The following is a 10,356-nucleotide window of genomic DNA, read 5'->3' on the forward strand; positions in this document are numbered from 1 at the left end:
TTAGATGGCTTAGTCTTTCTTGTGCCATTGTTGACCGCAATCGAGATTTAATGAAAGATAATTTTGAGAAGGAGCGCTCTCCTGACGCATTCGTGACTGGTAAGGTGAGATATATTCTCAAGGCTATGTCCACATTTGGAAAAACATTTTGAAGGTCCCTTGCTCTTATTTCTTGCAGCAATTCTCTGGCTGAAACTGTCTTTTCTTTTTTGCAAAATGCTTTAAAATGTACAAACTCATCAGCAAAATCTTCTTGTAAGTCTGTATTGTACTTCTGTTGTAATTTAACACAAGAAGAATGAAGTTCTTGATCAGAGAGAGTATGAATATTATTCAGGAAAGTGAAAAAGTTAGTGATCTCTTTGTATGATTCACTTCTTCGGTCAAGCTCGGCTATAAGACGGTCATTTATCACATAAAAAACATCTGCAATAAACTTCTGTCTACCAGACATCTGCAAGTCCTGATGAGGTTTGTCTGGTTCATCTGCATGTTTTTTACGTGTTCGCTTCCTTTGGGAGTCACTTTTGTAGGCCTGTGAAATAGTAGGTGACATTCCTTTCGCAGTGGTTTCAAAACTATCAAACTGGCCTCTCAATTCTGCAACAAAGTCCCTTAAAGATGCAACTAAATCCACAGCTTTGGAGAGATCAAGGTCAATGTTTTGTAGGACTGTACTAGTTGCATCAAAACGTTGAAGTACGCAGTTCCAGTATTTGCAAAGAAGAGCGGTTTCCAATTTGTCCATTTGCTTTGAGAGCACTCTAGCTTCGTTACGCGTGGATAAATTCTGATTGTCGTCCTCAGACAAGTCAATGAGAGACCGCTGAATATTTGAATAGTTGTAGCACAGTACTTTAGTTGCTGAGGCATGCGCAGACCAGTGGGTGTCTGACAAGGACTTTAAACTCTCAATTCGCTTGTTCTCATTTGCTTCGAGACCACTGGCAATCACATGCCATCGCGAGGATGATCGGGAGCAGAAATTAAACAGTGTCTGCACAAATGTAAAAAACTCATTTGTTTCAAAGCAGCAATTCACTGTGTTTATTCCCACTAAATTAAGTGTGTGTGCTGCGCAAGGCACCCATTCTGCCAGTGGATTTACCTCCCGAATGCGTGACTGTACACCCTTATAAGCCCCCGACATATTGCTTGCATTGTCGTAACACTGTCCTCGACAATTGTTTGTCAATTCCCAGCTCATTCAGTACAGTCATCACAGAGTTAAAAAGTGATTCCCCTGTGTGGCTTGTAATAGGAAGAAATTCAAGAAAGCGCTCCTCTATATTTCCCTCTGGAGAAAGGTATCGCGCTATGAAAGTGAGTTGATCGATATGGGCAATGTCTGGTGTGGAATCCACGCTTATAGAAAAGTACTTGGCTAATTTTATTTTGTTGACGATCTCCGATAAAACTTTTTCTCCCATCAATTTGACAATTTCTTCACATATTGTACTTGACAGATAGGACGGCTTTCCTCTCCCAGCATTTCCAAAACGAGCTATGTGTTCCCGCAGAAATGGATCGAATTGAGCAATGAGTTCAAGTATTCCCATATAATTACCGTTATTGGTGGAATTGAAAGTCTCAGTATCGCCCCTGATCGATAGACCACGCTCAGACAAAAATTTGACTGTAGCTACAACCCTTTTCAGCACATCCTCCCAGTACTGACGCTCCAATTTGAACTGATCCCTAAGGCCCGCATCAATCTGCCCCTTTTCAGATGTCCTTGTCACCCAGGTTACCATGCACTCTCTGTGATGGTCAGAGTTCTCATGATCAGGAATGCGACTGTGTGCGTGTTTCCAGTCATTGTATCCAGATGTTCCGGAAAATGATGAAATGCCTCCAAACAATTTGCAAACAAAACAAAACACAGATCCTTTGATTGGAGAGTACAGAAGCCAGTCACGTGGAACAGACTCACCATTCGCAAGTTTTCGGCTCAGAAGTGTCTTTGAAAACGCCCGTTTTTGGTGTTTGTATTGTTTTTCGGAAGCAGAAAAATCACAGCTGCGATTCTGACATGGCACTGGTCCTTTTTCGATCCAATAATTTTGGCCTTGTATGTTAATGTCAGCAGGCCAACATCCCGGATCAGTACTGTAGATGTCATTTTCCCCTGCATTCTGATCCGATATGATGTCTGGTGGTGGTGATGATGGCCCCAATATTTCATCGTGCACCAGGCTATTTCTCTCATTTTTATCTAAAGGGACAAAGTAAGCATTAATAAAACATTTGCTTTCTAAAGCCCTATTCAGGTAGTAATTGTTTCTCATGTGGATATCTGTAAAAAAATATGAATACATTTACACTGCATTTACAATTACATAAATACTATGATTATTTTAAATAATATTTAAATATAAAATGATTTATTTTTAATTTTTAATTAAAGGGTACTTTAATTATGAAACTAAAACTAACAGTAGGTGGCGGCAAGTCACTGTTTTAATAAGCGAGTCATTCATTCAACCGATTTGTTCAAACGGCTGTATGATTCAACGACGAAGCAAACGAGGAGTCAATGAATCATTAAATGAACCCATTCGTTCAAAACGTGGATCATTCAGTAACGAATCACCACTATCAGTTTCAGAGATTGTTTCTGCTGTGGTTTCATTTTGGAATTTTCATCGGTGAAATGACGATAAACCAAAACGTAACTCTCAATGTTAACTTATTGGTCAATGGTCAACTCATTTATTGTTGCATAACATATATATCACATTAGCAATTGTGCTGATATTTGTGGAAAACTGCGCTTTTACTTGTGTGATATTTATTTTATATTATGTAATATTAAAATAAGACTGTGGCGACCAGGACGAGGCCGAGGGCCGTGGGAGAGCGGCACGAGGCCGGTGGCGTGATTACTCTGATGAGCGAGACGGGTGCGTCGCGCAGGTCTCGCTCATCAGAGTAATCACGCCACCGGCTTCGTGCCGCTCTCCCACGGCCCTCGGCCTCGTCGCCACAAAGACAAAAACTCATCGGGGCAAAAATGCCCATGTACCTTGGATATTGGACCTTGATGTTCGTCAAAAAACAGTAATTCGGCCGGGGATTTTTACGCGGGTGGGTGGGAGAAAAAACACTGACATTCTGGATTCAGACTGCAATAAAATCACCGACTATATAGCCCCTATAAATATTGAAAATCCCTTACGACTCCACACGAGAAACAATTACCATCCAAATTGTGCTTAACTCATTAACTTATCAGCTGCTTGCTTACCTTCTTCGACATATAAAACACGCGGATCGGTGATGACGCAGGAGGGTGAAGCTAACTGTGGGCTGCTGCCGCTGCACTCGGGGTCTTCCACGGGCACGGATGAAAGTGAGCCAAAGTAGCTTGTTAGTTTAGGAATTTTTGCATCCCTTTTCAGCCTTTCTAGTTTGTTTTTCCTTTTTTGTGCACCACTATCACTTTTCTTCATCATTTTTGAACTCCAGCGAGCGATTTATAGCCAGGCCTACCCATGTTCTAACCTACACGAAAGCGAAATTACATTCCATGACGCATCAACAGTAGTATTTGTAAAAAAATTGTTGTTTGCTCGTCCACCGTGACACTTGCTGTGAGAGAAATGCTGCAAGTGGAGTGATGCATATATATTTTTATATTTATCACCGTGTACTAATCTGTTATTGTTGTTTTGCCTTTATTTCAGGATAAGAACATTTTTGTTATATGTTACGGTAAAGAAAGAAAAAAATGGCTTACACAATCCATCTTGGAGAAGAGGATTCAGGATTCACTGTCAAAAGACAACGAAGAACAGTTACTAAATGTCGATGGAAAAGAGAAGAAAAGAACTAAATCTACCAAGAAAAACAAGACCACTGTTTCTGTTAAAAAACAATCAAAAAAGAAACGCAAAGCTGTAGCCAGGACTTTATCAGAATCTTCCTGTGTCTCTCTCTCTGAGGAGCAGGAAAAACATGAGACACATGAGGTTTTAGCTTCATGTTCAGATGCTGAAGACTCAGATTCTTCCAATTGCAGACAATCTCTTAATATGCAGATCATTCAGTGTGCTGAGAACTCACATGGAAACAGTTTAATGGTAATTGAAGAGACACAGAGACACTCTGTAGAGGCAGTCAATCAAACGGAACAGGAGGATGACATGTCAGGAACTGACAATTACCTTTCCAACAAAAGCAATTTCTTCTTTTCACCCCAAGGGGGACACATTTCTGTCCAGAATGAAATTCAGCAATCTGACAGTGACATTGGCTCAGTGGACTTATTCATGCCATTGAAGAAACATAAGAACAATCAAATTCATAAAACCATATATATTAAAGCGAACATGGAGGAGAGTGATCAAGACAGTGATGTAACTCAAGTAGAGGCTGAAGGACAGTTTGAGTCCATATTTGGACCAGGAACACCCAGATGGTGTGATGGTGAATGTCATGCACATGAGGACAATGAAAGTGTCATAACTCAAATAGAGACGAAAGGAGAATCTGTGTCCGTGTTTGGAACAAGAACACCAACCAAGCCGTTAACAATTCATGACGTCAACAGTACCAAACACATTGAATCCCAAAAGACAGGCCAGAGTTCTGTTGTCCTACATACTGAACTGCTGTCAAGAAGAGAGGATAAAACAAGGCATATAAATAAAAGGAGAAAGTCATGTTCTCATAAGGAAACTGAAGTCACAGATATAGATAATGTGACTGTGCAAGCATCATCTAAACATTTACCACTAGCTTCTCCATTAAGAGAAGTTTACTCAAGTTCCTGTGAACATGTTATCGTGGGTAAACAAAGAACGGTGGTGGAGATGGAAACAGATACTCCAGATAGTCCTTTGTTTAAAAATGTTGGAATGAGCTTTCTTAAACGAAAAAGAAAGGGTAAGAAGAGAATAGGTGCTACTATTTTGATAGAATGTGATGCAAATGTAGATGTGAGTCAGAAAGTGAGTTCTGTTGATTATGTCACTGAACTTAAAACAACATGCAGAGAAAACAGGGAAGTATGTGATGTAGAGGATAGAGTAACAAACGAAGAGCAAACGGCAACATCAGTTTTACAATCAGAAGAGATATCTGAGCTCTTGGACAAAATTATTTTATCTACAGTGGCAGATAGCAATGTTATCAAAAAGGCTATGAGGAAAAAGAGGAAAATGTACAAATTAAAAGAGCGTGAGCATGTGCAGCCTGGTGTAGAAAATCAGTTTGAGGCAGTCCAGTTCAGTGAGCCACAAACTACTGAGCTGACGCTCAAAAGAACAAAAAAAAAGAGAAAAGACAAAGAGAGGACAAAGACCGCATATGTAGAGCGGAATAGTGCTACAGACATCCCATCAAACGAAACTTTAGACTTCGATAGACCAGAGGAGTTGACAATAAATGAAGGGAATCAATCCAGTGCAGCTCCTGAGACTGGTCAACTTAAGCATATGCAGACATCGGAGGAAATTACAGGGTTTCCGTCGCCTAATGTAACTAGATTAAAATCAGGGAAGAAGAAAAAGAAAAAAAGAGATGAGACTGAATATGGATCTGTTGATCTGGATGTGAGTTCTATGTCTCAGTTTGATGCTGAAGTGTTTGAGCAACAGGAAGATCAGGTCAATGAAGAAAGGCGGAGCAATGACAGTGCAGCTGAACATTTGGAAGGTAATACAGCCAGTATATTAAAGGTTGCCAAACGCAAGAAGAAAAGTCAGAATTTAAGTTCTCCTCAAATTCATGACATTATTGGACTGGAAAAACAAGTATCAGGCATGCAGTCAGAGAACACAGCAGAACCAAATAATTTCAGATGTTCAGATGACACTGACACTGTTATCACAAAGGACAAAGGGAAAAGGGCAAAAAAGCAGAAACTAAAAGAGCGAAAGAAATTAGAGCTTGCTTCAGATATCAAGGACATTGTGCAGTTTCAATATAGTGAGTCACAATCTACTGATTTGCCATCCAGAAGAACAAAAAAGAGAGCAAACAAGGACAAAGAAAGAACAACAATTAGCTCATCAAATGAACTTTTGAAGCACATTGATGATCGATCTCCAGAAATGAGAGGAGATAATGTGATTCAATCCAATGAGGCCACTGAGCAGATTGAGCATTTACAGTCATCAGAGGGAAATAGAAGATGTCAATCACCCAGTGTAACTAGACTAAGTTTAGGGAAGAAAAAGAAGAAAAAAAGGGATCGGAGTGAGGAACGTCCGTATGAATCTGTTGATTTGAATCTAGATGTGAGTTCTGTGTCTCAGTTTGATGTCACTGGACTGAGCGCTCAAAAGAGGATTGAAAGAAGGCAGAGCAATGCAGCTGAACATTTGGAATGTTATGCAGCACATGTTTTAAATGTTGCCAAACACAAAAAGAAAAGTCAGAATGCAAGTTCTCAATCTCAAGTTGATGACCTCATTGGACTGGAAAATGCTGCGTTAGACTCGCAGTCAGGAAATACTGCAGAACTTAAACGGAACAAGAAGAAAAAGCTCAGATTAAAAGAGCAGGTGGATACAGAGACTAATACAGTTACTCATAGTATGGACAATGTTCATTCTGTTGAGACGGATCAGTTCAATGAGTCACAAACTACTGAGCTGACACTCAAAAGAACAAAAAAGAAGAGAAAAGACAAAGAGAAAAAGACTGTATACTTACAGGAGAATAGTGCTACAGATACCCTGTCAATTGAAATTTTTGAAGCTACTGAGACTGATCACCCTGAGCATTTACAGACATCAGAGCAAATTGAACAATGTCTGTCACCTAATGTAACACAATTCAAATCTGTGAAAAAGAAGAAGAAAAAGAAGAATGGCACAGAAGAGTGTCAGTATGAATCTGTTGATTTTTTTCTGGATGCGAGTTTGGGGTCTCAGGTTGATAATGTAACTGATAGATCAACTACTAAACAGTCTATTGAAGAAAGGCCAAGTGATGTTGAACATTTGGAAAGTAATACAGAAGCTATATTAAATGGCACTAAACGCAAAAAGAGGAGGAAACGATCAACTTTTTCTATTAATTTTAATTCTGACTTTAGCTCTTCCTCTGCACAAATGCAAGAAACCGTAACACCTGAGAGGAAGATGAAAAAAAAAAAATTCTGATTGCATTACAAATGTAGGCAGTGAATTGAGAGTCCGATGTCGAAACCACCTAAGATGATTCCAAAGAAAGTGAAAAGAAAAAAAGAGAGGAAATGAATGAAAGCATAAGTCGCATACTGGAACGATTGATTCAATCATACAACACAGCAATGCAGACGGACAGGCCACTATTATTACCTCGTGAGATTCTGAGGTTTCTGCAGATAATACAAAGGATAAAAAAGAAGAGGAAGGTGTACACTAAAAATAAGGAAATCTCCATGTTTCCTAACACTGACTCACCTACAGCGATAAATCAAGATGACGCACCCAAAAGACTAGGTGTCATGACAGAGCAGGTTCTGTTCAAACTGAGTTTAATGGGAATATCTTTGTTCAGTCATAAAGAAAACATGATACATATGAATGAATACATATGAATACACTGATGTGTTGTTGCACAAACAACATACGAAAAGACGAAAGCACAGAGTTTCATTCATAATGATGGTGCATTAGCTACAAGAAAGAACACGATAGAATGATAGAAAATAATTTCACAGAGGTTGATATGTTGTTGTTTTAGACCTCCGACCTTTAGACCTTCAGAAGACAGACAAAAGGTTAAAAAAAAAAAAAAAAAAGGTATTGGTAAAAGATTTTCTTTTCAGGATGATTCGTCATAAAAGATTATTAGGAATGCAGTAAGAGTTTACAGATAAAAACAAATGGAATGTATAAACCTGTGATGAATATTTTTTTAATTTATTTTTAAATAATTGTTTGTGATACTTAGCTTGATTTCATTTAAAGCAAGATGAAATAAAAGTATGAAATGTAAAAAAAAGTATTTTGGCAGTTCATTGTATTACAAAACATATCTGATGAAATAACATACCTGTATACCTGTATATTATTATTTTCTTTTCTTTTTTTTGTAGATATGTAGATGGTCAATGGATTTATTTTAAATTAGAAAATATAAATTCATTCAATTTATTCATTCATTGTGTAGACATTATACACTTTACAGAAGTAAGTCATTAAGTCGTACAGGTTTGGGACCTCATGAGTAAATCATGACAGAATTTTCATTTTGGGTGAGCTATCACTTTAATCATTATATAAATGGTATTTCATAACAGCACCTCCAGTCCTCAAATTTAAATTTATTATTCGAGTGAGCCCATGGTTGGAGATTTTTAGGTGATTCTGCATGTCACGTCATTATGCCAATAATGTGACCTTATGAATGATTTAATGCATCATTTGCTAAAACAATTAGTTAAAAAACACATTGGTTTATTCAGGAGCGTGTTGCTTAAGAAGTGCAAATGTTGAAGGTCTGTTTATTTTTTACATATTTTGTTAGTTTATGATGTATACAAATCACAATTGTTGCAGCTGGAATTTCAACACTACTGTGATTACTTGCAGACAACAGCACTTCAGCACTCACAACAACACAACAACAGTTTTCTTTATATATTTTTTTATAACTTGACTGAGTCTTGTTGAATTTTGAAATGCTTGGCATTGACTTTATTCTAAGAACATTTAAGTCCATTAACAACTATTTTATATACACTCCCCTTTTCTGTTATCAAGAACTGTCTTTCATCAATCAGTCCTCATATTACTGTAATTGTGAATTCATCACAGAGTTCTCGATCTGTTCATCTAGAATTAAAATTAGCTGCATTACACCAGTCTTTAAGAAGCCTGGATGTGATATTTCTGACTTAATTATAGGGCTATTTCTAACCTTACATTTCTGGCAATGGTCCTAGAATGTGCTGTGGCTAATAAGTTACACAATTTCTTGGCACTAAACAGTATACTTAAACCCTTTCAATCAGGTTTCAGAACAGGGCATAGTACTGAAACAGCCTTGGTGAAGGTCATAAACGATCTCCTTACGGCAGTTGATACTGCAGTATTTTGGTCTTGTTAGATGTCAGTCCTGCCTTTAACACCATATTCCATTCTGTCTTATTGGATAGACCCAGCCAGTTGTGCAGCCTTTCCAGGATGGTATTTGATTGATTCAGATCTTACTTGACTAATCGTGCCCAGTTTGTTAGTCTGGGAAATCATAAATCAGTTTGATAGGTAGTTCCTCAGGGTTCAGTGTTGGGCCAAACTGTATTTAGCATATGCTTCCACATAGATTATTAGGAAGTTTGGCCATGGGTATTACTGCTAGACTGCTGATATTCAAATTTACATCGCCTTCTATCATCTCAGGAATATTGCAAGACTTTGATCATTTATCTTTTGTGCTAAATGCTGATGCAAAGGCTCATAATATGGCCTCCCAGCTAAATCTTTAAATCAGTATACTCAAAATAATGGTGCTATTGCGTTTACCCATACCTCTCCATGTGAACAGATTACACCACTGCTCTCACAGTTGCACTGGCTTCCCATTCATGCTTGAATTAACATTAAAAGCATTACATTGGGACAGCACCAGTGTACCTTTGTGATCTCATTAGTCCATATACTCTTGTTACGGTCTCTCCGTTCTGCTAACACTTTCACTTCATCAGCCTTAATATGATTTCATTCAAAGCCCCCAAGTTATGTAATGCTTTTCTTTCACTACCAGAAATGATCCAAATTTAGAACATTTTAAAAAGTTGCCAGTTATCCTCTTGGCAAAACAGGTGTCACAGGCCGGCTCATAGCCTGTGGCAAAAATGAGGGGACACGAACAACAGGTATGGGCCAATCAAAAAGGTTTTCTTTATTGTAAACCAGAAACTATTAACTTTAAACAAAGAAAAAGAAATGAGGTGTGAGAATGTCATAATGTAAGGTGTATGTAAAGTGCAGGGATGCGTGAATCTGTGTGTTTGAACATGACCGAGTGGAAACTAAGTAAAACTACAAAGGAACAAACAAAACAGGATCATACCTGGAGGAGCAGAGAGAGAGGGGGGAGTGGTTAGTGAGGCAGTTTAAATACTCTGAGCCCAGGTGGGTCACTAACAACCTTCCTCTGCCTGCAGGAGGAACCGCCCCTGCAAGGCAGAGGAGGGGCTGTGACACAGGTCATTAGGGGTTCAAGCACGAAGTGCTGAAACCCTATTGTTATTGTAAGGATTTTTATTATTATTATTATTTTCCCCTAAAACGCATCGTGCAGACCAAACCGTAAGAGCTGGAACCTTGAAAGTTGGCCAAATGGTAGTCCTCAATTTGGGGAGAACGTATCAAAGTATGACCTCGATTGGCCCATAGGTGGCGCTATAGCGACCAA

The 10,356-nt window shown here is 38.5% G+C and overlaps 1 protein-coding gene across 1 annotated transcript in view; it reads left to right on the top strand.

Moving 5' to 3' along the window:
- The window catches only part of pho (phoenix), an 82,480-nt gene extending 72,385 nt beyond the window's left edge, over positions 1-10,095 (top strand). Inside the window, exon 5 of the mRNA XM_079870545.1 lies at positions 3,687-10,095. Coding sequence (XP_079726671.1) covers positions 3,687-7,112 — 3,426 coding nt within the window. The 3' untranslated portion in view covers positions 7,113-10,095. The remainder of the gene's footprint in view (positions 1-3,686) is intronic.
- The last annotated feature ends 261 nt before the right edge of the window (positions 10,096-10,356 follow it).

This window comes from Squalius cephalus, assembly GCF_949319135.1.
Source record: "Squalius cephalus genome assembly, chromosome: 5".
Taxonomy (NCBI): Eukaryota; Metazoa; Chordata; class Actinopteri; order Cypriniformes; family Leuciscidae; genus Squalius; species Squalius cephalus.